The sequence below is a fragment of the Phalangium opilio genome, unplaced genomic scaffold (assembly GCF_054372755.1).
Source record: "Phalangium opilio isolate 3A_F unplaced genomic scaffold, DU_Popi_V2 ptg000075l_1, whole genome shotgun sequence".
Taxonomy (NCBI): domain Eukaryota; kingdom Metazoa; phylum Arthropoda; class Arachnida; order Opiliones; family Phalangiidae; genus Phalangium; species Phalangium opilio.
In genome coordinates, this window is record NW_028324184.1 from 2,990,270 (window position 1) to 3,016,610 (window position 26,341).

The 26,341-nt window shown below is 37.7% G+C and overlaps 3 protein-coding genes across 7 annotated transcripts in view; 1 reads left to right on the forward strand and 2 right to left on the reverse strand.

The window, feature by feature from the left end:
• The window catches only part of LOC149658822 (neuroligin-4, Y-linked-like), a 190,949-nt gene that overhangs the window by 15,629 nt on the left and 148,979 nt on the right, over window positions 1-26,341 (forward strand). The gene's annotated exons all lie outside the window — the stretch shown is intronic.
• Window positions 605-3,423, reverse strand: LOC149658823 (speckle-type POZ protein-like A). 4 transcript variants are annotated; one of them, XM_089844458.1, is made up of 3 exons: window positions 3,294-3,423; window positions 3,051-3,166; window positions 605-1,672 (listed from the first exon to the last, which is right to left on the reverse strand). In XM_089844458.1, exon 3 carries the CDS (start codon window positions 1,667-1,669, stop codon window positions 683-685), a length of 987 nt encoding a protein of 328 aa, XP_089700584.1. In that variant the 5' UTR covers window positions 1,670-1,672; window positions 3,051-3,166; window positions 3,294-3,423; the 3' UTR covers window positions 605-682. The 4 variants fall into 4 exon arrangements, with proteins under 4 accessions (XP_089700584.1, XP_089700585.1, XP_089700586.1 ...); XM_089844459.1 differs by having other exon boundaries at window positions 3,051-3,163; window positions 3,294-3,383; XM_089844460.1 differs by lacking the exon at window positions 3,051-3,166 and having other exon boundaries at window positions 3,294-3,384.
• LOC149658824 (speckle-type POZ protein B-like) lies at window positions 14,299-26,219 on the reverse strand. 2 transcript variants are annotated; one of them, XM_089844450.1, is made up of 3 exons: window positions 26,117-26,219; window positions 23,173-24,157; window positions 14,299-15,375 (listed from the first exon to the last, which is right to left on the reverse strand). In XM_089844450.1, exons 2-3 carry the CDS (start codon window positions 24,152-24,154, stop codon window positions 14,378-14,380), a joined length of 1,980 nt encoding a protein of 659 aa, XP_089700576.1. In that variant the 5' UTR covers window positions 24,155-24,157; window positions 26,117-26,219; the 3' UTR covers window positions 14,299-14,377. The 2 variants fall into 2 exon arrangements, with proteins under 2 accessions (XP_089700576.1, XP_089700577.1); XM_089844451.1 differs by lacking the exon at window positions 14,299-15,375 and adding an exon at window positions 19,840-21,008.

The window sequence follows — 26,341 nt, forward strand, 5'->3', positions numbered from 1 at the left end:
TTTGAAAATGTTTCTAGGTGGATATGTTAAATTGTAAAGGGAAAAAGATTAGGTTTTTGTACATGTTAACAGTTTTAACAAAGTCAGGCTTTGGTTAAATTAATAAGGAAACGATAAAATGCCGCAAGAATTACCTATAAACGCATACAGATATACCTGTACTTAGTAATTGATTTAATTTGATACATCAATTGCAACGATGTATTCTCCCCGATGGGAATTCATTGAAAGTACTTCCTTCCACGTTTTACCGCCAGGACTACAAAGTTAGGTATGTTAAGGGATAGGTAAGAAAGTTGGTCCATATCCATAAGAACGTTTTTACAATATGTATCACATAGACTTCACCATATTTATGAGCATAATGATGGTTCAAGATCACCCGATAAATAATACTTGTTTTTCTTTATGAAACTTAACATTGAATACCTCTATTTAAAATGAAATTAGTACAATTCTGTTCCATCAAGTGACGTCACACGAAGGTTTAACGTAGCTCTTGGAACAATTAATAGGCTGCATCTGTCAGTTCTTTATCATAGGCATTATCATTCAGTAAAAAATGGCTACAATCTAGACTTACAATGAATTAGTCTCTAAGAAATTCATTTCTATGATTGCAATTTTATTGAAAAAGGAAAAACAAAACAGATATATCTCGATTTAATGAGCTTTGGTCGCTCTAATCCAAGCATTTAGACAAAAGAACATGTGCCTCTTTTTCCAAATTCTTAGCTCCTTGTTCACGGCCGAGAATCAACAATTCCCAGGCATTGTTTTCCTTCAGTTGTTCAATCAGGATTTTTTCGCTCTGAGATTTCAACCCTTGAAGTCCCAGCATTTCAGCCATTTTCAACAAGACGCGAGAAGTCTTCTTCAAGTTAGTTGTCATTCCCAAGTACAGATACTCCATTAAATCTGTGAGTTCCTCTAAATTCATGTCTTTGCTGAAATCGATGACTCCCTCTTGACTCTCTTTAAAGCCACTGTCGAACATGGCGCGAAAGTACTCGCATCTGAGCGAAAGAATCCATTTGTGACCTTTGAACTCGCCATTTTGAGCCTTGAGGACAACGTCTGATCCTGTTCCATCCAAGAAAGGTTTCTTGAAAATGTCAACTGTTACTTCTGAGTCCGCTGTTGCCTTGGGTGCAGTAACGATTTTCTGACATGCGGAAACCATCAAAACTCTCGCTATACCCTCGAATTGAATAGTCAAATCTCCGTTTGGCAATAGTTCCTGGTGGCGCTCCTCCAAGTCTTTCAGCTTTACAAAGCTGGGGTATCCCCAATCCCATCCTTGATCGCATTCTTCAGTTTCATGGCTCAGTTTTCCACTTAATTTTTTCTCATCGCCGTTAATTATGGAATAAGTGCAAGTGGCCGAAATTCTCATAGCAACTTTAGACGGTACCACCTTTATGAACAAGTAAACAGAGAGGTGTTCTTTGTTGTCTATATCACGTCCTTTGGGGTACATTTGAGCAATGATTTTCCATTTAACTCCGGATTGTGAGGTTGGCCCGCCAAAATCTTTACTTCGAAACACTTCGCCATATTTACAAGGAATGTTCATGAAGTCTTCCATTTTCCACTGGAATTTAAAATTGAAACTTTCACACTTCGTGACGTCACAAGGGATAGCGCTTTCGACGATGTTTTCAGCCATGTCCTGCAAATGAATTCACACATATGAGTAACTGTGATATTTGTCACTCTGTTATCGCCACAGTAGATTAGTGATTTTAACAGCAGAAATTTACCAATATGATATTAGATGGATTAAATAATGCTAAGTGATTCTTCATTCACGGCGTTTTCCATGGATTGCTACCGCCAACTACATTATCCGAAGTATCCCTTGGTTCCCCTATCATTCCCCAAATTTATTGGAATAAAAACAGATGAAGATTTAGCGCAATCTCCAGACAAAATAAATCGTATTGGCGGATTTTAAACATGGCGCCGAAATATTTTATAATTTAGAACTTAACTCATGCTTAATAAGTAGCTTTTACAAGAAGGAATTTTTCCTTGGTGGGTATATATTAAAATAGAATATAATGATTTTTAATAACAACGGTTGATTTTCCATCTTAAAAATGCGTTGATTCAGACAAGGTTCAGACCTTCAGGCAGGTTTTTAAGTTTGGACGTCAAAGGACACGTGATATTTGGTTTAATTTTCTTATGACTTCCTGTTAGGAATAGTAGTTGGTGCTAGGGGCGTTTGGAATATGCAAACGTCTTTTAGGGGGAATGAACATTCAAACACTTAGCGTTATTCCATATTACCATCTACTTATGATATTACTCATTTAATTACTCTACACCACCGCTTTGTTTCAAGTATTAAGACTGGTCGCTGACTAATGTTTCAACCCTGTATAGCTATCTATCAATAAAGATAAATGTCTAAGATGCATTAAAGTAGTATTCTCAAATACTATAAACAAACTATTCAGTTGTATGCTATCTGCATTTCCTATAAGTTTTGCAGGGTGTGAAAACAGTAATTTTTTAAGAGTGGCCTAGTCACCAGTAAAATCCCTGTGCTGGAATCAGGGATGCCAGATTGAAAACCTTCAACCCGCCAAAATCAAATTGGAAACAAGCCCAAAAAACCGCCAATCGGTGTTTCGAAAAGAAGCCCAAAAACTGCCTAAGATCTAAACTATCCAGCCCAAAAGCAAGCCAAAAATTTATCGTGAAAATTTGAAATTAGTTTTTTTTAGAAATTTTAATGCAAATTCAATACTGACACCATTTTTAAAACGCAAAACAAAATGAAATCATTTTATTTAATCATGAATTATAAGCCGCTCAAAAGGTTTGACAGCACCATTTGTCAGTTTTTTGGGCATTCTAATGATCTTCGCCTATTGGCGGTATTTCAAGTACAGAAAGCCAAAGAAAAACCCCGACAAGCCCAATTTCCAGCCAACAGCCAACCCTTTTATTTCAAGCCAATATTTTTGAGAAGAAGCCCAATTGGCGGCTTTCCAGCCCAATATGGCAACCCTGGCTGGAATAAATAAACTGATATTTACCCGGGGTCCGTCGTCTGTTAAAGTTAGAGGAAGGTAAGAATTGTGCAGCAGCTGGAGTGCTGAAGTCTAAAAGACGGTTTTCTTCAATCTCAAAGGCCACACAGAAAACAGATCTTCTAATTCCAAAGAAGATAACAAAGAAGACAATCAGATATTACCAAACTGATCAAATATTCAACATGCAACATTATAACATAATAAGGAGAGTAATTTTGAATTTAAGTAAAACTCAAAAGCACAAACCTGCTAATTGTTGAACGATCTAACCCGCCGCACCCGCGTCTTTCTTTCGAGGTCTAGAAATACTAGTTTCAAAAGCTAATGCAGACGACGTAATTGAGACTCGCGCAGTCTTGGAAATAAGGATTTTTTGGAAACTAGTCCTCGGGACCAGTGACCCCCCGCGTCTACAGTATTAAACTGGTCCTTGGGACCAGAAACCCTATCCCTAATTTATTTTTTACTAACCCTGATAAAAAAATTAAGGGAGTATTTCGTTGACGCACAGCCCACTCGATCACGCTTTGGCTTCACGGGCTATAGAAGCGAAATACATATTTTGAGTCAAAAATCAGAGTCAGCTTTTAACATGGCCGTCTATAGGAGGAACAAAGTTTTTTGGCCCTAATTTTGAAAATATTGGCACAAATCTCTTGAAATTTTAATGAGATGTGGAAAATTGAGTTTTGTATTTTGTGCAAAGTTGCAAATGTTTCTCATTCATAGATTTTTGTAAAGACATTTATAACAAAAATAAACCATAATTTAAGGGCTCAGTCTCAAACCGTTTAAATTTGTTTCCTTCAGTTTCACTGGTTCGAATCTCTTGAAATTTTAGTGAGGGGCATATTGAAAGGTTTTAAATTATTGTGTAAAGTTTCGAAGTTTTTAAACGAATAGTTTTTAGTTTTTTCCTAAAATTTCCCTAAGCAACTAAGTAGGTGGTAGGATTATGCACAAACAAAATTTTAATGACTTTTTTGGAAATTAATTGTTCGTTTAAAAACTTTGAAACTTTGTATCATAATTTAAAACCCTTCAATATGCCTCTCACTAAAATTTCAAGAGATTTGAACCATTAGTTTCAAAATTGCAGCTAAAAAACTGTGTTCCTCCCATAGCCGGCCATGTTAAAAGCTAAATCCTTGGATTTTTCGATCAAAAAAGCAAAAAATTTCCGATACGCGCTTTTACATAGGAAAATAATTGTTTGGAGGGGCTTCTATAGCGCGTGAAGCCAAACGTGATCGAGTGGGTTGTGATTGTTGCAAGGAAGGCAAGAATGAGAACCAGTCAAGGCTAGGAGTCTATATCCGTGGAGTTGAAACTGATAATGACTTGAATTTTTAAACTGGTCCCTCATCAATTTTCACAAAAGTTCTCAATTAATAAACTGGTCCCTAGGACCAGTAACCCCTAGATTTTGAATAAAAAACTGGTCCGAGCAATTAATAAACTGGTTTTGCACCAGTGGACCTGTGCTATTTCCAAGACTGCGCGGCACTCGCCAAGGTATGAGAGATACCAAGATTCAATTTTTTTTAAAAAAAAACCTTCAATTATTGTTTTATTCTAAAGTAAGCTCTAAAAAAATAAATCTGAAAAAATTCAGAGGCAATTATAATATAACATAAAAAACCGAAAAAACATTTCTATCAATAACGTTTGATATAATACAGTAAAGTATCTGCATATCCTACCGTGTGTTCGGGGCTTTTCATCCCCATCATTCCGATTTCGATTTTTTAAAGTAAACACTTATTTGGTGACTCCACCAGAACGAACTCTAGTTGAAGCCACTAAAAGGATAAATAGACTCCGCCTCCTCCGAAGCACGTGATGGTGCGCTGGTTTAGGGATGGTGCTAGGGGATAACTATCCTTCTAAAGACTTAAGCTGTCTGCTGCGAGTTCTACTGTTTTGTTAATAACTATCAGTCTCGCTCAGAACTGGAGGTATGACGTCTAGTAAAGAAATTTTTACCTCATGCTCACTTTTTTACCTCTCCGTGTGACGTAGTCCAGGAGAGGTTCTGTAACGGCCGTGTCTGTCTGTGTGTGTATGTGTCTGTCTGTCCGTTGTTACACCCACGTGACCGCGTTCGCAGTATGCGTATCGGAGCAAACGTGTTCGCCATTTCCGAACTGCTTTCACAATCACGGAAATGGCTCCTCTACTTGAGTTCTCACACCACCATCTTCTGTTCTTTGTCAATCCCACATTGACACCAGTCTGCACTTACACTGGCTTCTAACACCACCATCCACTGGTCTGCCGTCTATTCCACATAGACACCAATCTGTACCATTGGCTTCTACTCCATTATCATCGTTTGGTTTTAGGATATACGCGGCGATCAGCTAGGGTTACGAGAAACGTCTAGCCTCCCTAAGGTGGGATCGCCACCAAAGGTTTTCGCAATTGCGCTTTTTCCTTACTACCATAAAGGAAACGAATCATATATATACCCCAAAATTTGAGGAAAGCGGGCAAGAGGGGTACCCTTCACTTTAAACGTCAATATTAGCAAAGTTTGAGATGATAATAGGTATAACTTTATTTTAAACGATTTAACTATTATTAATGTTAATTATTGAAGATTACAATAATTAAAAATAATTATATTTATTTAAATATTAAAGATAAACCTCTCGTACAAAGAGAGATTATCACTGCCTCCTGTATCAACCAAGGCCCGTGCATGCGATATATTTCCTTCATTGCCTCCTGTATCTATCAAGGCCCGTGCATTGTAATATATTTCATTCATTGCCTCCTATATATATAAAGGATGAGGGCAAAAGTGTTTTCATTGGATAATTTTGTTTATATAATCTTCTCGACACGGAGAGGTAATATTTTGGTTTTCCCAACTTGTTATTATCTTACATATCCCGTACGAGTGTCCTTTCTGCTGGGGCAGCTTGTTTTCTGTTGCGTTTGAAGATAGTTTCCATGATGGCGTCTGCTAGAGATCTTTTTTTTTTTTTCCTTTTAAGTGACGAGCTAGGGCTAAAACAGCCTTACAGCTCCAAAAAATTATATACAAAGATGTATCACAAATTCAGGGGCGCATTCTACGGGTCAAAACAAGACTAAGTCACCAAAGAACTATGGTCCAAAACCGAACACCCGCGGAGATACGGGCCATCAAAGTATCACAAAAAATGCGATGAATTTTCCCTTCAGGTGAAGTGACGAATATGGCTTGACCATATTGTTTTCAATTAATTGGTCATAATTAAAAAAGGTTCGATATTTAAGAAACGATCGATTCTGGGGGCAGAGCTAAAAGCATTTTAGACCAAAAAATTAAACATTTAATTTGGTAAAGTGTTTTAATTTGGCCTAAAGTTACAACGGCGTTTCAGATCGCTGTAGTTGCTGAGTGGCTTGGTTTTTCATTCATTAAAACGATGGCCCATTCAACTTCTTTGTCAAGCCAACGAGTAAAGCGCTTTTACGTGTAAGCAAGAGCGCCTAGTTATTGGAAGGATGTCGTGACAACGGCATGAACCTTGTAAAACCGGCGTTTTTAACCAGACCGTGGTGTTATTTCCCAGTCTCGCATGTCTGTTATCGAACCCCTGTGGAAGTTACATTGCCATCGAACATTCGTGGATATCTGTGTCGTGGGACATTCTTCTAAGACAGTTTCACTATCGGCCACGTATGCAATAAATGACGCATACGGCGACAAACGACCAATGCTATTTCTCACGTGATTGTAATACTGTATGACGCGTAATCCTTCGAAAAGTAGTCGCTTAAGTACATTGCTGCTAGTAATGATTGATAACTACACCTCTAGGCGCTCTTGCTTACACCATAAGTTTATAAGATATGTTCCATAAGTATGTCACTACCCATGCTTCGTAATGTTAGAGGCTTAATGAGAGCTAGTTCAAGAACGACGTGAGAATTGACTACACTCGGTTTTGCAGTCCATCCTCCTCTTTAGTCTGTACTAAGCCTTTGACAGCGCCTCACTAGGCGTCGCTTTACGAGAATCTATGACGTTTCACCTACGTCACTTCATGACAAGCTCTCATTAACGAGTGACACACTTATGGAATATATCTTATAAACTTATGCTTACACGTAAAAGCGCTTTACTCGTTGGCTTGACAAAGATGTTGAATGGGCCATCGTTTTAATGAATGAAAAACCAAGCCACTCAGCAAATACAGCGATCTGAAAACGCCGTTGTAACTTTAGGCCAAATTAAAACACTTTACCAAATTAAATGTTTAATTTTTTGGCCTAAAATGCTTTTAGCTCTGCCCCCAGAATCGATCGTTTCTTAAATATCGAATCTTTTTCAATTATGACCAATTAATTGGAAACAATATGGTCAAGCCATATTCGTCGCTTCACTTGAAGGGAAAATTCATCGCATTTTACGCGATACTTTGATGGCCCGTATCTCCACGGGTGTTCAGTTTTGGACCATAGTTCTTTGGTGACTTAGTCTTGTTTTGACCCGTAGAATGCGCCCCTGAATTTGTGACACATCTTTTCGTAACACCCTGTATATATATATATCAGGAATGTATGGAGGGGGGTTGGAATGGCTAAAGGGGCTCCCGGTGTTTTCTTGATGGTGGAAACATACGGCGAGGCCTTACTTATTTTATTTTTTCTGAAAAGTGTAGCTCCTCCCCTATCGTTGGCTAAGCCATATCCTGAAGGCTGTAAATGTGTAGTCGTTTCAAACTAGGGACCGAGCGGATAAAGGGTGGAGTTAGCAGAAGAATTTTCACTTTTTTGGCAGCCAATGAAAATATTTAAGCGGGAAATAATCGTATTTCGTCAGTCTATGACGTCGCTAACATAAAATAAGCCACGCTAGATGTTTCCAAGATCATTTGACGCCTATTATGATTTGATCATTCCAACTCCCCTCCATTCATTCCTGATATATATATATACAGTGTGGAAAAGATCAGAGTGCCCACATTTTTCGGACATTTTATAAAAAAAACTCGAGATCAATGAGGAAATTAATTGTAGTACATTTTCCAGACTCATGGCAATTTAATTAAAGCATTCTCTGCCATCCACTAAACAAATCGTTCATGTAGTTTCAAATAATCACAAAAATGCGAAATTTAAATAAATCAATACAATAATGTTAATGAAAAATTGTTTTTTTTTATCATAAATGTTGCAAGATTAATCCTGCAACAAACAGGAAATTAATGTCTTTCTAACGACAACAAAAAAACACCTACTGCCATGGAGGGCAGAACTATTGCGGCTGTTAACAGAGGCCAATGTGCATTAAGGGTGTGGCATTAGCCATCGTACAGTTCTGTCGATTTTGCATCGGAATCGATTCCATCCTTACCGAATTCACCTACACCAAGCGTTAACAGGGGATGACTATCTTAGGCGTCAGGACTTTTGTATGGCAATGCGGTTCCTCGATGAAGAAATGCCAAGTTTCCTTAGCAAGGTTATGTTCTCTGACGAAGCTACATTCCATCGTGATGGAACAGTCAACCGACATAACCTTCACTATTGGTCGCAGCAAAATCCTCACTGGCTTCGGGAGCATTACATTCAGGTGCGTTGGAAAAACAATGTGTGGGTTGGCATCATTGGCGACAGAATCATTGGGCCATTCTTTTTTGACGAGAACATCACCGGGCAACGTTACTTGGAGTTTTTGCGTCAAGGATTTACTGATGCCATTAATGATTTACCATTGGCAGTAGTGAGGGATATGTGGTTCCAACAGGATGGCGCGCCACCGCACTTCGCCGTACCCGTAAGAGAGTGGCTGAATAACGAGTTCCCTAACCGATGGATTGGTAGGGGTGGACCAACGCCCTGGCCGCCAAGGTCTCCTTACCTAACTCCGTTAGATTCCTTCCTCTGGGGCAACTGAACCAGATTCACCCGACGACCTTAAAGCCAGAATAAGAATCGCCATTGCCAACATCACCCCAGGAATGCTTCGCCACGTACGCGAATCAATGGCCAGTAGACTTGAAGAACGTCTACATCAGGAAGGTAGACACATCGAACATTTGCGCTGAAGGACATTAATTTCCTGTTCGTTGCAGGATTAATCTCGCAACTTTATGATATCTTACAAAAACTAATTTTTCATTAACATTATTGTATTGATTTATTATAAATTCTCATTTTTGTGATAATTTGAAACTACATGAACGGTTTGTTTAGTGGATGCCAGAGAATTCTTTAATTAAAGGAATAGCGACGTGATTTAAAAATGATCTCAAATCTAAAGAAAACCTTACTTTTTTGAGAGTTTAAACTCTTCTGATTCCAAAAATATGCTTGAATAATATTTAATTATGAGGGAAAACACAGAAAAAACACTTTGAAAACTTGAAATTTGGGGGACAAATGCAAATTTGCGGAGATGATTTTTGGCGGGTTTTTCTCCTTGATACGTCACTCACGGCATCTCGCGGGAAAGCCAAGCGCGAGACTCCCGAGTCTACTAATGCGGCGCGCGCGCGAATCTGAATAAATTAGGCTTAACGCGGCGCAGCGACACTAACAGGCGCATCACGTGAGCGATATCTAGAGTGAAAATTTCTCCTTACTACGTCATCAAACGAAAGAAAATCTCAACTAGGCCTTTTCCAAACACAAAACTTTGATTGCAATTTAATAAATTGCTACGAAACCAAATAAAAAAAGTAAACATATCATAATAAACTAGATTTTTCAAGGATTTTTTTCGCATTTTAAGTTTCAGGATGACGAAAATTATGTCACTAACACTTTAAATTGCCATGAGTCTGGGAAATGTACTACAATTAATTTCCTCATTGATCTCGAGTTTTTTTTGTTATAAAATGTCCGAAAAATGTAGGCACTCTGATCTTTTCCACACTGTATATACTATTTTTGGTAATAAATTGGCAATAGAAGGTAATTTAAGTTACAAAAATTTTGAAAATAAATTATTTACTATGGGGAATTAATTAGAAAGGGATAGCCATACAACTCCTGAAATGCAAAACGTGGGGGTTAGTGAAAACCTAAAAACGTTTTGAGACTTAGTTTAAAGTGTCCCACTGAAGTCGAGGATACCACAGCAGCAGGAAGCGAATTCCAGATGGGGATCACCCGTCGGAAGAAAGAGTGCTTCATAGGATCACGACGAGAGGGGGATAGAAAAAGTTTACGCGAATTACCTCTAGTGACTAGGTGAAGGGGTGCCATGGTGAAGTAATTCTGATTTTCATTAAGCAAGAGCCGGAAAAGGCTAACTAGTTCAAGGTAGGTACGGCGGATTGCCATCGATTCCCAACCCAGGGTGGATAACCTCACGTTACGCGGTAGGTGACGCAGAGTGGACGGGATTTTAGATGCTCGAGCTTGAACACCTTCCAGCATATGAATATCACAGGTCATGTAGGGGTTCCAGATTTGACTTCCGAACTCAAGGAGGGGACGGACATAGCAATTAAAAGGCGCGTTAGGAGGCTAGAAGATAGATTAGGGAAATTTGCCCTGATTGTTACTAAGATACAATTGGCACGACCGCAGGTATACGTTTAATATGAGAGTGGAATTTCAAGTCATGTGAGACCTGAATTCCTAAATCCCGACACTCGTTTACCCGTCGAATGTTGTTGATACCGAGAAAGTAAGGGGATGGCAGGTCTTCATCAACTTTTGATCTTTGGAGCGAGAGAACCATTTATTTTTGACCATTAAAATTAAGCCGATTGTGGGCAGCCCAAGATTCTAGTTGGTTTAGGTCAGATTGTAGGCTAAGGACATCCTTATATGAATGGATCACACGAAATATTTTTAAATCATCGGCAAAGAGACCTAGAGGTGATGATAGGACTTTGGGGAGATCATTCATGTACAGTAAGAAAAGCAAAGGCCCAAGGACACTGCCTTACGGAACACCACTTAAGACAGGGAGGAAATTGCTTAAGGACTTGCCAACACGTACTGCCTGGGATTGTATACAGATTTCAGATGAATGTAACGAGTACGGTTATCGGAGCTAGCGGCTTTACGCAATTTTTTCCAAAGTTTTTCTTTTTTTCGTACTGCGCGTTTGGATTGAGTCGAGAGCGAAAACTTATTTTTGTTATTAAATGAACTATCTAACGATGATGAAACGGAAATAACCTTAATTCCAGTTGATTCGAAAAGATCTAAAAAAATGTGTTATTGTTTTGCTAGTGGCTTTGGACTGGATTGCTCGCCATGTTGAACTTCAATTAAAGACGTCATAAATCCGATTCGCATCGAAAAACCTGCTCTTCCAGCCGCTGCGATTGGTGTCCCATCGATGCGTAGTGTGACGTAGAAACCGGAAGTGCGAAAAACCGTACAGTAAAAAAATCGGTCTCTGATGCGCGCAGCGCTGCGTACGCTAGCAGTTACTGAACGTAGCCCATGCTTTCATTAGCCAATATTAACCTCCAAGGAGTTGGACAAGCAGCCAGGATTGACTTAACTAAAGTTCTTTCTTCTGAATAAAATTGGTCGGTACAGTAAAGGATAAACTGGGCTGCTGAAACAATTTCTAGTAGATTAGGCATGACATATCTCCAACTTCGAATTTTCTGTACGCCTGTTAAGTACGGTATGATGTGGCTACTATTATGAGCCCAACCCTTGGGCCATCTTGTTTCTTCTTATTTTTTCCCCTTCGGGTGTAGGGCTTGATGCTATTGGGGGCATGATGACCGGAAAATCACCTTCCATTGAACCAGAGCTAACATAAATCAACATAATCCAGCCTAACCTTACCTGACCTGACCTTAAACTACAAGGCCGGTTTATTGTCATATCCCAAGTGACGAGACATGACCCTATTAAAATGGCATTATTTATCCTTCAATATTTTAGTTCAAACTTCATTTCTTGATTTACATTCTTTGCAAAGGATTAGTAGAAAGTTACTTAAAGTCTCTTGTGGTTAAATTGTGCGGGATAAAGACAAATATGTACGTGAAAGAGCTATTGAGACTTCAGTCAGTGTGGCATGGTCCGCAGACAGTCTTAGATAGAAGAAATCTCGACATGCGCTGAATTTCCTGTTCCTCAAATATTTAAGTTCAAAATAAATGAAAATATGAAATTTCACGAACTTAATTAAAATATATTTCAATGAAGTAAATCATCTTAAATTAATATGTAATGCTACTCCATACGTGCAAAATATTTTTGATATTAACAAGCATTCTTTGTGACTGACTGGCAGGAAATACAAACCATTGCCTACATGCTGTGGTCCCACATTCACACATAACTGAGTCAATCCAAAAATGATAACCACACAAGGTATGGTTCTATTACCTTCCTATTTAGAGCAGCAGCCTTTAAACGAACATGGGGCATTAGTCTAAATTTTTTTCTCGCAAATACGATGTCAATGCAACTAAGGCAGACCCATCGTTTAAGAGAGCAATAACGGGGTGATGGTATGGTATGAGTTGCCCGTTGGTAATACCAAGAACCAATTCAGCATAGCACAAGAAAGTAAAAACAACGCAATGCTTACGCCATGAAGTCGGACTTTTCACGATATGAGGGAGGAGCCTATTTTTGGACAATTACAGTGGTCTCCACGAGTACCTCCATTTTAAAATATTATCAAAAGATTTATCTTTGACTTTATGACCCACCTACCTATAATAAAGACGGTAGCATTTTGCGAAAGAAGCATGACTTCATGGTAAGAGGGGCCAATGTTACGATAACACGTTCTTATGGTAACCCTAATCCGTTTTGGTAATACCTGTAGTTCTCTTTAGATCTTCTCAGTAGACCACGTGTTTCATCATATTTATGCGCATAGTAATATCAGGAGTTCATAATAACCCGAAGTACGAAACTGGTTAAAAAGCCCGTAACAACAAAGTTTCGCCGTAAAGCTCAGCGGATTCATACACCGCTTAACTCCCAAAAAAATAGTTACCCCATTTTTTTAGTGCCCAAGCGCATTAACTTACACACTTCCGGTTTAGCACTATTTTTATCTTGTGATTTTGAGAGCGAAAATGGCTCAGGTCTGCTTCTGTCGGAACGGTGTAAATTAAGCCTTGGCTAAGAAGTTGGCTTTTAGTCGGGGTTTCTAGTTTTCTACAAAACATTTAAACGATCGTCAATAATGTTTTGTTGTGATATGTGTGAGTGAGAATTCCGTGGTTAAACTAAAACGGTTTGGACAAATTTATTCGCAGTATCTTTAATATAAGAATTGCAACGTGTTTCTACGTCCAACATATCGCCATTTTTCTTTTCGACGGAGATCCCAGCCAACGGAAGTTTTGGAACGAAAACCAAGGAGCATAGATACCACTACGATATACTGTAAGGTTGTATGTCCATAAACAGGCTAATCCTTTCTATGCTCAACGACAGAATCTTGTTTTTCGCGATTTTTAACCATTAGCTCTATGGCCAGTTTCATACTTCCCCCCCCGAAGGGGGGTTATTATGAACTCCTGGTAATATGTACTCTTGAAAAGATCACCTGATAAGTAATACTTGTATTTTTCACGAAACTTTCATTGAATACCTGCATTCATTATGGGATTAACACAATTCTGTTACGTCAAATGATATCAACAAAGGTTTAACCATAAGAAAATAATATATAGCTCCCTATAAGTATGAAACTCCATTTAAGCCATGTAACCAGCATTTGCTTCCATTGAAATTTGTAAAAAGTTTCTAATGCCACCTATTAAGAGTTTTTGGCGTTAAAAAGATGAAATATTTCTTTGGAAAATTTTCAAATTTTATATCGTAATTAAATAGATAAATGTCCATAAGTTATTATTGTGATAATTATAACTGATTAAGTACATGTCAAAATTATCATAATAAATTAATAGATGGTGCGAGATTTTGACGAACCAGGCTAGCGCCTACACTGGTACGAGGTAAGGAGCATCTTGTGTCTCTACGGGCGCGGCGATATTTCCCCGGCCCATCGTGCCTTTCGCGGGCACCTTAGGTGGCGGCGATGGTTTCGCCCCCCTTTTACTCTTAGTACCGAAACTTCTCCCACGGGGCGTAAAAGCGTAAGCGGGCCAAATTTGGAAGCAAATGCTGTAGTATATAAATGTACTACGTTTCATACTTATAGGGAGCTATATATTATTTTCTTATGGTTTAACGTAGCTCTTTAAACAATTCAAAAGGTTGCATCTAGTCCTCTAGCATAGGCATTATTATCCAGCAAAATATGGCTACAATCTAGACTTACAATGAATTAATCTCGAAGAAATTCATTTTTATGATTGGACATTTTATTGAAAAACGAAAAACAAAACAGATATATCTCGATTTAATGAGCTTTGGTCGCTCTAATCCATGCATTTAGACAAAAGAACATGTGCCTCTTTTTCCAAATTCTTAGCTCCTTGTTCGTGGCCAAGAATCAACAATTCCCAAGCGTTGCTTTCCTTCAGTTGTTCAATCAGAATTTTTTCGCTCTGAGATTTCAACCCTTGAAGTCCCAGCATTTCAGCCATTTTCAACAAGACGCGAGAAGTCTTGTTTAAGTTAGTGGTCATCCCCAAGTACAGGTACTCCATTAAATCTGTGAGTTCCTCTAAATTCATGTCTTTGCTGAAATCAACGACTCCCTCTTCACTCTCTTTAAAGCCACTGTTGAACATAGCGCGAAAGTACTCGCATCTGAGCGAAAGAACCCATTTGTGACCTTTGAACTCGCCGTTTTGAGCTTTTAGGACAACGTCTGATCCAGTTCCATCCAATAAAAGTTTCTTGACAATGTCAACTGTTACTTCCGAGTCCGCAGTTGGCTTAGGTGCCGTAACGATTTTCTGACATGCGGAAACCATTAGAACTCTCGTTATACCTTCGAATTGAATAGTCAAATCTCCGTTTGGCAATAGTTCCTGATGGTGCTCCTCCAAGTCTTTCAGCTTTACAAAGCTGGGGTATCCCTGATCCCATCCATGCTCGCATTTTTCAGTTTCATAGGTTAGTTCTTTAAAACGTTTTTTCTCGTTGCCGCTCATTATGGAAAAACTGCAAGTGGCCGAAATTCTCATAGCAACTTTAGGTGGTTCCACCTTTATAAGCAAGAAAACAGAGAGGTGTTCTTTGCTGTCTATATCTTTTCCTTTGGGGTACATTTGAGCAATGATTTTCCATTTAACTCCGGATTGTGAGGTTGGCCCGCCAAAATCTTTACTTCGAAACACTTCGCCATATTTACAAGGAATGTTAAAGAAGTCTTCCACTTTCCACTGGAATTTAAAGTTGTAACTTTCACATTTCGTTATATCACTAGGGATCACACTTTTCACAATGATTTCAGTCATGCCTTTCCGACCTAAAAGAAATACACTCTTATTAAAAGTAACTGTGACATACGTCAATATGTTATCTTAACAGTGACGGCAGAAATTTTACGATTTGATAAACTGCTACTCTGGCTATGAAGAGTCGTCTACATTACTGATTAGAAGCAAAGAACTATGGGAAAATACTCATGATGTACAGGTTGCCTTTCATTTTGATCCGAGTTTGCAAAGATAAGATTCTGCTTTATCTCTTACTTATATTTTTTTACCTTTACCAGATTTGAAGCCAAGTTTAATATGGTTATTAACTTTATTAAGTTTAATTAATGTGATGGGTTATGAACACAGGCTTTGTATGTCCGGTGGCCAATAACTTTTGTTCATATGGTTTCATCAATTAAGGTAATTATACAAAAACCAGATTCGCTACACAATCCTTGGCGACTTATTTCAAACTCACAAAGGGCCAGAAATTAGAAATTATTATATGTATTGCAATTTGAATTTAAGTTTAATCGATAAGAGAAATTTGGTTTTAATTGCGTAGTGCAAACATTTGTTATGATTAGAAATTTAACAACAAAAACGGGTATAAATGTGGCGTTCAGTATCAAACAGCTGAAATCAAGGAAGATTATGACTCGAGTTCAAATTGAAGTTTAAAACTCATACAAGGTGTAACAACACACAGATAAGAACACCTTTTCTGAATGTATGATAAAAGTCAAAAATACGACAATGCTTTTAAAGCCACAAATCACAACGAGGGACCTCATTTTAGGAGTAGTAAAGCGAAATTTTCCTAAAAATAAGTGCTCTTCTTATCTGTTCCACCCTGAATAATTAAAATGCTAATAGCTCATTTTGTATTTTGTAAGTTTTTTCAAGAATTGCATATGTGAAAATATGAGCTCCCTTTATCTCGAAACGTCACATTTATACCCGTTTTTGTTGTAAAATTTCAAATCCTAACAAATGCTTGAACTACGCAATTTAAACAAAATTTCTCATATCGATTAAAGTTAAATTCAAATTGCAATATATATAATAATTTCTAAATTCAGGCCCTTTGTGGGTTTGAAAAAGTGTCGCCAAGGATTGTGAATAAATGCAGTATTTTAAGGACTGCGAAGCAAAACTCGATTTCTAACACTGTCCTTAAACTTTGGTTCATTTACTTCGGATTGAATGTCAGAGTCAGGATAAGGGACCGTCCATAAACTACGTCACACTCTTATGGGGGAAGGGGTTTCTAAATTTGTGACGGTCCGTGACAAGGGGGAGGGAGGGGTTCTTCGATGCGTGACGTCACATTTAGCATTGATTTTGTTACGAAGTCAGTAAGAGGCAGGTTGGCTCTCTTATGTTATGGAAGAAGAAAGACAACATTCCATAGTCCACCGTTACAATAATTTACCAAAATTGTTATTCCATCATCGCTTAAACAGTAGAAAATTTATGCAATTATCAACTATTTACACTTTTATATAGCCAATTTAAATAGCGCATTTAAAATAAACAGCGTAATCTATTATGTCTTTGTTTATTCGCCCCTATTGATGAATCAAATTCCCCTGCCGATTGAAATGGTTTCGATTCTTTGGCCAATTTTCTAAATCTCAAGCTCGATTAGACTGTTTTCGGTGACAGTGTCGAAACCTAAAAAGTGTGCCCCTTTAACTAAGCTTTATGGAACTTTTTTGAAGCTTATAGAAAGCACATCCAGACATTAAAATTCTAAAGGTCAATCAGAGGGAAAAAGCTTAAAACGGAAGAGAACTTGAATTTTCAGCCGAGCAAAATATTTCTGAGAGGGCGGCATATCACTCAAGAAATTAATCATATTTAATTTGTAAATTAAGACAAATCATAGTGCGGAGGGGGGGGGGGGGTAAAAGAAATGTGACGTTGTTTTTAGGGGAGGGGTCTGAGAAAAGCGTGACGAAGCGTGATCTGGGGGGACGGGGGGGGGTCAGAAAATGCTTTTTTTCGCGTGACGTAGTTTATGGACGGTCCCTAAGGATCAAGTTCCACAATGAATGGAAAAATATTATTGCGAAATTTTGTTCATATATGATGGTTTTTTTTTAGTTTTAAATCCAAGTGACAGAAGCGTGATTACGAAAATAATTAATCAATCTCTGGATGCATAGGTCTTTTGACTGCACATACTGTGACCCATCTGTATTTCTCGAAGTTCAAACGAAGCCTCTTCAAATTAAGAAGAAAATTGTCCCATAATTCACTCCCTAGATATTTGTTACTTTTTTCTTCTTTTTGCCTTCGGGTGTAGGGCTGTCTGCTTGCAATTGGTGGTCACGATGACGGATGACCGAAAACTGACCCTCCATTAAACACGATCTAACATACACCAATATAATCCAGGTTAACCAGACCTGATTCTAAACTACGAGGCCGGTTTGTTGTCAAATTTACGTTATTTGCAAAAGACTAGTAGAATGTTCCTAAAAGTTTTTTAAACTGTGTGTGTGGAATAAAGACAAATATGTACGTGTGAGAGCTAATGATATTTAAGTCGGTGGCATGGGTTACTAACGGTGTTGAGAAGTGGATAGATGGAATTTATATTTCCACGGTAATTCATGCTCATTTAAACATTCAAGTTCAAAATAAATGAAAAGATAAAAATTTGCGAACTTTAGTAAATTATATGTTTAAATGTAAATGATAAATTAATGTTAATGTTGTTAAACTAGAATAATCTCATAAATGGAAATTATTTTTGATATCAGCTCTCACCCTTTGTGACTTATATGCAGGCATAAGAAAATAATACATACTCCCTATAAGTATGAAACGTAGTACATTTTCATACTACAGCATTTTCTCCCAAATTTTTGGCGGTTACACTTTTGCGCCCCGTGGGAGAAGTTTTGGTACTACTAGTAAAAGGGAGGGGGCGAAACCAACGCCACCACCTAAGGTGTCCGCGAAGAGCACGATGGGCCGGGGAAATATGGCCGCTCATAGAGATACAAGATACTCCTTACCTCGTACCAGCATGGACGAAGTAATACTGAAGGACCGATGGCAGCCCATAGAGCCCCATACTGAGCGACTAAACAACCAATGCTAAGCTTACTTCCCCCTTTTCAACCCCCAAAAATGGAGGTGGGTTATGAAAAATACCGAGTCAAATCCCGGAAAAAGCTAGCGCTATCTAGACAAATTAAGACGTTAGATGCTTCCCTCTTTAGAACGCTGATTCCTCCATTGCCCCCCCCCCCCAAAGCTTTTTTGCTACTATCTGCCGTTAGAAGGCGAATTAACAAGTATTTTTCAACTCCTTCCCTCAGCCCAAGGTCTGTATACCGCTTCGCATTATTAGGTCGGAGCATCCTTCAGGGGTGGTAAGCGGGAGATTCTCCTTTTTGTAGTAGGGGGGCTCTAGTAATTTTTTCCCTTACTATGACGTCATACGTGGGCTAGAAACAAGTATCTGCGGTGGCTGCGTCCAGAGAGAAAACGTCTCTCTAATTGTATACCCCCTTTCTTCTTCACCCCTACCTAACTTTCACGGTTTAGGGCGAGGTCGATTATCCGTTATAAATTCAAATCTTAGGCGGTAACGGCGCGTTGCGCCTATGGTTGCGCTTCGCCTTTATTGGCTTTCAGACTAATTCTTTTTGAAAGGTAAATATTATTTACGCCATGAACTTTTAATTTAATGTAAGGTTTTACAAATCTACGAACTATTATAAGAATGAATTATTGCCATCACCTTTCAAAAGCTGACGATGATAAAATGAAAATGAAAAACGTTACTACTTGAAATAAAATTTGATACAAAATACTTGGTCTTTTCATTTTAAATGTAGGTCTATTATGGGTACATTATAATTATCCTAAATAACGGTGAACATTATTAAATATAGCAATTTTGAATGCAAAAAGACCTTCGTGTTTACACGTATATAAAGGCCTTTAACGTCGTTCTTCTCTTTCCGGACATACAAACTTTATTCTCATATAAGACAGCTCGCGTATTCTTTGGCGCCCACGTATGACGTCAATGAAAAGAGCTAGACGAGAGAGGTAGCTAGAATGGTAAACCGTAAAATCCCAACACCGAATACGCCCGCCTTGCCCTCAGCCATCGGTCCTTCAGTATTGGTTCGCCCATGGTACCAGTGTGGGCGCTAGCCTCAGTCATCAAAATCTCGCGCCATCTATTAATTAATTATGATAATTTTTACATGCACTTAATCAGTTATAATTATCATAATAATCACTTCCAGGCCTTAACTATTTAATTACAATATAAAATTTGAAAATTTTATAAACAAATATTTCATATTTTTTAACGCCAATAGGTGGCATTAGAAACTTTTTACAAATTTCAATGGAAGAAAATGCTGTTTACATGGCTTAAATGGAGAGTTTCATACTTATAGGGAGCTATATATTATTATCTTATGATTCAGTCCATAGAAACCACGGCCTACTGGGATCCCATATTGACCCGTAACTGACTCAATCAAAGAATGAGAATCACTGAAGGTTACCTTCCTATTTAGAAGGGCTGCCTTTAAATGAACAGACAATGAAATAAAGTAGAAGAAATTCATTTTTATGATTGGACATTTTAATGAAAAGGAAAATCAAAAAGGAACAAATATGTATCGATTGATACGAGCTCTGATCGTTTTAATCCATGCATTTAGCCAAGAGCAAATGAGCATCTTTCTCCAAATTCTTAGCATCATGTTCATGGCCTAGAATCAACAATTCCCAAGCATTGTTTTCCTCCAGTTGTTCAATCAGGATTTCTTCGCTTTTAGATTTTAAGCCTTGAAGTCCTAGCCTTTCAGCCGTTTTCAACAAGACGCGACAAGTCTTTTCCAAGTTAGTGGTCATTCCCAAGTACAGGTACTCCATCAAATCTGTGAGTTCCTCTAAATTCAGGTCTTGAAATCGACGACTCCCTCTTCACTCTCTTTAAGTCCACTGTTGAACATGGCGCGAAAGTACTCGCATCTGAGCGAAATAATCCATTTGTGACCTTTGAACTCGCCGTTTTGAGCTTTTAGGACAACGTCTGATCCTGTTCCATCCAAGAAAAGTTTCTTGACAATTTCGACTGTAACTTCTGAGTCCGCTGTTGGCTTGGGTGCAGATACTATTTTCTCACATGCAGAAACCATTAGAACTCTCGTTTTACCCTCGAATTGAATAGTCAAATCTCCGTTTGGTAATAGTTCCTTATGGCGCTCCTCCAAGTATTTCAGCTTTACAAAGCTGGCGTATCCCCAATCCCATCCATCGTCGCATTCTTCAGTTTCATGGGTCAGTTTTTTACTAAATTTTTTCTTATTGCCATTAATTATGGAAAAACTACAAGTGGCCGATATTCTTATAGCAGCTTTAGGTGGTTCCACCTCTATGAACAAGTAAACAGAGAGGTGTTCTCTGCTTTCTATATCGTCTCCTTTGGGGCACATTTGAGCAGTGATTTTCCATTTTACTCCGGATTGTGAGGTTGGTCCACCAAAATCTTTACTTTGAAAACTTTCGCCATTTTTACAGGGAATGTTCAAGAAGTCTTCCATTTTCCATTGGAATTTAAAGTTGAAACTTTCACATTTCGTGACATCACAAGGGATCACACTTTCCACAATGTTTTCCGTCATGCCTTTCCGACCTAAAAAGAAATACACCCTTATTAAGAGTAACTGTGATATACGTCAATATGTTATCTTAACAGTGACGGCAGAAATTTACCGATATGATAATTTGCAACACTGGCTATGAAGAGTCGTCTACATTACCGATTAGAAACGAAGAACTATTTTAATTTAAATTGGGAAAATACTCATGATGCTTTTCATTGTGATCCTGGTTCGCAAAGATAAGATTCCGCTTTATCTCTTTCATACATTATTATTCATCCTTATTATTTCACGCCAAGTTTAATGTGGTTATAAAGTATAATTAATGTAAAGGGTTATGAACACAGACTTTGTATGTCCGGTGACCAATAACTTGGGTCCATATGGTTTTTTCAATTAAGGTAATAATGAGTCCTCTTTTAAATACTCTACAGGCGCCTGTGAGGCCCTTGCACATTTCCATGCATAATACCAACGCTTTAGGGGGACCTTATTGTTTCAACCAGCTTACCATGTATAGCAACATAATAAATTTATTTATTTATGGGCATCTTATATCGCCAATTGTAAAGATTTTATTACTGAGAGCACGATATTGTTTTTGATCGATATGTATAGAGTAGAATATTTTCTGATATCTATTTTGTTTTCGATGGAAGATTAAGCTTAAGGGTTCATTATTTTCAGAGAGTGACTGAAAATTATTTCTATATTTATAGATGCGAATTTTAGGTCAAAGCTTACGAATGGGCTCAACATGATGGCGATTGATAAAATTTGGACTTACCACTATAATTTTTAATGGCGTGTGTTAGACCGATTAGTTTATCCATGTAATTGGCCCATCTAGCTGGAGACGAAATTTGGTTGGTTTGAAAGACACTTAGTAGCAAATTTTCCTTATTCTGGATATGGTACATCGTTTCAAGAAGAAATATACCTATAAGAAGAATTAAATTTGCCTCTGGTGCTCGTGGGTTGGGGGGGGGGACGGAAACGGGCGCGGGACTTAATATGTTATCTTACTCTATGTTTTCAACCATCTGTCTCTTTCACCTTTTCGTTAAGCCTTGGTTTGGTTTTTGAAACTCACGAATTCTTAAGGGTAATACACGTGATTTGGTTTAGAAATAATTATAGAACGATTTTCACGTCCAAATCCAGCAAGTTAGGTTCAAAATCTTCAACTAACAAGTTTAAGCCAATTAAAAACCATCCGAGTACCGTTTCAGCACCGCTGTCTGCTTTCCACGAGTTTTTCTTTTCTTTTTTGGAATACGTCATTCGCGTCTGTTTTACCTATCCCTAAGAAATCCAATGGGAAAGCGCAGAGCAATGGCGGACATAAAAGGGGTGGGGCATACTTGTCCACTCACACCCGCGTAAGAGTAGAAGCCTATTGTCTGGCGAATTTAAGTCTTATATGTATATTTCTTCTTGTTTATTTATATTTAGAAACGACTACTACTAATATAAATTATGTTTAGCCGTTGATCACATATTGAAGAGTAAGTCAGAAGGTGATTCACATAACAACGTTGCACGGTAATTGTGCAATATTTAACTCTCATTAAACTTTGCTTTAATTATTTGATTGATTGTCGGAACCAGGATCAACTTCTATATAGGCCAAAAAATCTTATTGAGAAGTTCCGCTTATATTCGGTGCGTTGTTTTAAATTTAGAATCCACGTGACAGAAGCGTGCTTACGAAAGTAATTAGCAATCTAGATGGATGCCTCCGTCTTTTGACAGGACATACGGTGACCCATCAGTGTTTCGCTAACTTAAAATTAAAAAGAAAAAGGTCCCTTCATTTTCTTATATTTTTCCTTTCAATTGGGGGACACGTTTTCCGGAAACTGACCGTCCATTTAACGAGAGCTAACTTAAATCAACATAATCACGTGATAAATTGTTTTCTTACGAAACTTTGAATACCTCTATTTAATATGGGATTTATTTAATTCTGTTCCGTCAAATATTGCCAAAGAAAGGTTTAACGTAGCTCGTTAAACAATGCTAAAGGCTGCATATGTTGACTTTCTAGCTTAGACATTATTACTTAGTAAAGAATGGCTGCCATGTAGACGGAAAAAAAACTGAAGTCGAAAAAATACATTTCTATATTTGGACATTTTAATTAAAAAGTAAAAACAAATATGTATCAATGTAATGAGCTTTGGTCGTACTAACCCACGCATTTAGCCAAGAGCAAATGAGCCTCTTTCTCCAAATTCTTAGCACCTTGTTCATGGCCTAGAGTCAACAATTCCCAGGCATTGTCTTCCTCCAGCTTTTTAATCAGGATTTTTTCGCTTTTAGATTTTAACTCATGAAGTCCCAGCATTTCAGCCATTTTCAACAAAACTCGACAAGTCTTGTTTAAATTAGTGGTCATCCCCAAGTACAGGTACTCCATTAAATCTGTGAGTTCCTCTAAATTCATGTCTTTGCTGAAATCGACGACTCCCTCTTCACTCTCTTTAAAGCCACTGTCGAACATGGCGCGGAAGTACTCGCATCTGAGCGAAAGAATCCATTGGTGACCTTTGAACTCGCCATTTCGAGCCTTGAGGACAACGTCTGATCCAGTTCCATCCAAGAAAAGCTTCTTGACAATTTCAATTGTAACTTCTAAGTCCGCTGTTGGCTTGGGTGCAGATACTATTTTCTCACATGCAGAAACCATTAGAACTCTCGTTATACCTTCGAATTGAATAGTCAAATCTCCGTTTGGTAATAGTTCTTGGTGGCGCTCCTCCAAGTCTTTTAGCTTTACAAAGCTGCGGTATCCCCAACCCCATCCATCATCGCATTTTTCAGTTTCATGGGTCAGTTCTCTACTTTTTTTTTTCTCATCGCCATTAATTATGGAAAAATTGCAAGTGGCCGAAATTCTCATAACAACTTTAGGTGGTTCCACCTTTATCAACAAGAAAACAGAGAGGTGTTCTTTGCGGTCTATATCACATCCTTTGGGGTATATTAGAGCAGTAATTTTCCATTTAACTCCGGATTGTGAGGTCGTCCCGCCAAAATCTTTACTATAAAATCTTTCACCATATTTACAAGGAATGTTCAAGAAGTCTTTCATTTTCCACTGGAATTTAAAGTTGTAACTTTCACATTCCGTGACATCACAAGGGATAGCACTTTCGACGATGTTTTCAGCCATGTCCTACAAAGAAATACACACACGTTATGTATTGACAGTGCAAATTTAAAAAAGATATAAAATGCTTCACAATCTAAGAAAAGTTGCCTAGATTAGAGACAAAGACTATTAGGTAAAACGCTTTCATCTATAATTCCTGTTCCATTACCATTTTTCTACGAAAGTTAAATATGGTAAATGAAGGTAATTAATTTATAGTGTACAAATTTAAGTATTAGGAATGGTAGCTGGGTAATATTTCTACCCGGTATAGCGATCTACCAATGAAGAGAAATATCTAAGAATAAGAAAGCATTACTGCGTATTTAGGAAAAAGCTATGAGAATGGCGGCAGTAGCCTTGTCAACCAGGGCTCTACATAAGGATATTATTTTTAGTAGTCAGCCTGACTAGTGAGCCCCCCTATCCCAATTTTGTTAGTAGTCACTGACTAGTAAGACGCATGGTTTACGAACATTTGGGACATTTTTTACTAGTCAAGTTGACTAGTGAACCCCCAGATTTCGATTTACTTTAGTAGTCAAGGCATTTTTTTAGTAGTCAAATGCCTTGACTAGTGCCTTATGTAGAGCCCTGTTGTCAACCCCAATGCACTGGAATAAATACACTTAGGCTTTTGGCCTTTGCACGGCGCCCGTGGTCTGCTAAAATTAGAGGAAGTTAAGAATTGTGCAGCTGCTGGCCAGGGCTCTACATAAGGCACTAGTCAAGGCATTTGACTACTAAAAAAATGCCTTGACTACTAAAATAAATCGAAATCTGGGGGTTCACTAGTCAACTTGACTAGTAAAAAATGTCCCAAATATTCGTAAACCATGCGTCTTACTAGTCAGTGACTACTAACAAAATTGGGATAGGGGGGCTCACTAGTCAGGCTGACTACTAAAAAAATATCCTTATGTAGAGCCCTGCTGCTGGACACTGGCTAGAGTCAGTGGACTGTAAAATATGTGTTTTTCAATCTCAAAGGCCACACGGAAGTGACGGAACACATATCTTCACATTCAAGACTAATATTTAGACACTCAGATATACAACCAAAAATATTCAACACGATACATTTTAATCTAATCAGAATAGCTGTGCTAATTAATTAGTTAGCTAATTGAATTTCTAATTAATTAGCAAAATTTACTAATTGAAAATGGTAATTGAATTTTAATTACCTTAGTGCTAATTGAGAAGTAATTCTAATTAATTAGTATGAATCGGAAAGGTAATTATCTAATTAAAATTTAATTAGATTTAGGATTAACTAATTAGCCAATTGAATTTTCAATTAATCTTTTACGCCAATTTGTTGTAAAAAAATCGAGGAATTAACTCTTGATTCATCTATTTGAATATGAAAAAGCCTTATTATATCGATGAGGAAACCTTAGTGCTACTCTAAATTTTTCAGCTCCTCAAACATGAGAAATTTCGTAGTTCGCAACTGCCCCATGTCGAAATTTCGACTGTTTTACCTACTCGAATTAATAGCAGTGACCATGGATTTACTACTCAGAGTCCATTATAGGAACTGTGGCAAGAAAATGAAGAAATGAGACAAATTTTAACATGACGGAAGGCTCGAGGCTTGTCTCATTCTTCGAGAATAATTCATGGCTTCCGTACCCGTTTTTCAATGGCATTAAAACATTAAACTTTGCATTACCAAAGTACTAAATCCATGGGCACTTTTAAACTTTCATGTTTACTTATGGTTTCTTTTTTACCTTAATTAGACAAGTAATTAATTAGAAATTAGTAATTCTAATTAATTAGTTTGATAAATTAATGCCTAATTTCTAATTGAATTGAATTAGTTTCTATGTCTAATAGCTAATTGGCTAATTAATTAGTTCATAAATATTTCCCTAATTGCTAATTCTAATTCAATTAGTTGTCAGCTAATTAGCACAGCTCTGAATCAGATAATAACGAAAGTAATTTGAGCTTAGGTAAAACTTAAGCACAAACCTGTTACGACCAATTGTTGAATGTTTTAATTTGTTAACTGTTATTTAATCTAACTCAGGAATTTCTGTCGAATTCTAGAAACTAGGAAGTTGAATGTCGTTTTCCGAACGTAATGCAGACGACGTAAATCAGACTCGTGCAGGGCCGGAAATAAGCACAGGACACTGGACATTGTCCAATAAAATTTTAAAATGTCCCATATTTTTTTCAAAAACTAAGGGGGTC

Coding starts and splice junctions, on each gene's coding strand:
- LOC149658823 (XM_089844457.1), bottom strand. CDS start 1,808: ATGAAGAATCACTTAGCATTATTTAATCCATCTAATATCATATTG. Junction 1,673..1,763: donor ATCCATCTAATATCATATTG/GTAAATTTCTGC, acceptor ATTCATTTGCAG/GACATGGCTGAAAACATCGT.
- LOC149658824 (XM_089844450.1), bottom strand. CDS start 24,154: ATGGCTGAAAACATCGTCGAAAGTGCTATCCCTTGTGATGTCACGGAA. Junction 15,376..23,172: donor GCTCTTGGCTAAATGCGTGG/GTTAGTACGACC, acceptor TATTTCTTTTAG/GTCGGAAAGGCATGACTGAA.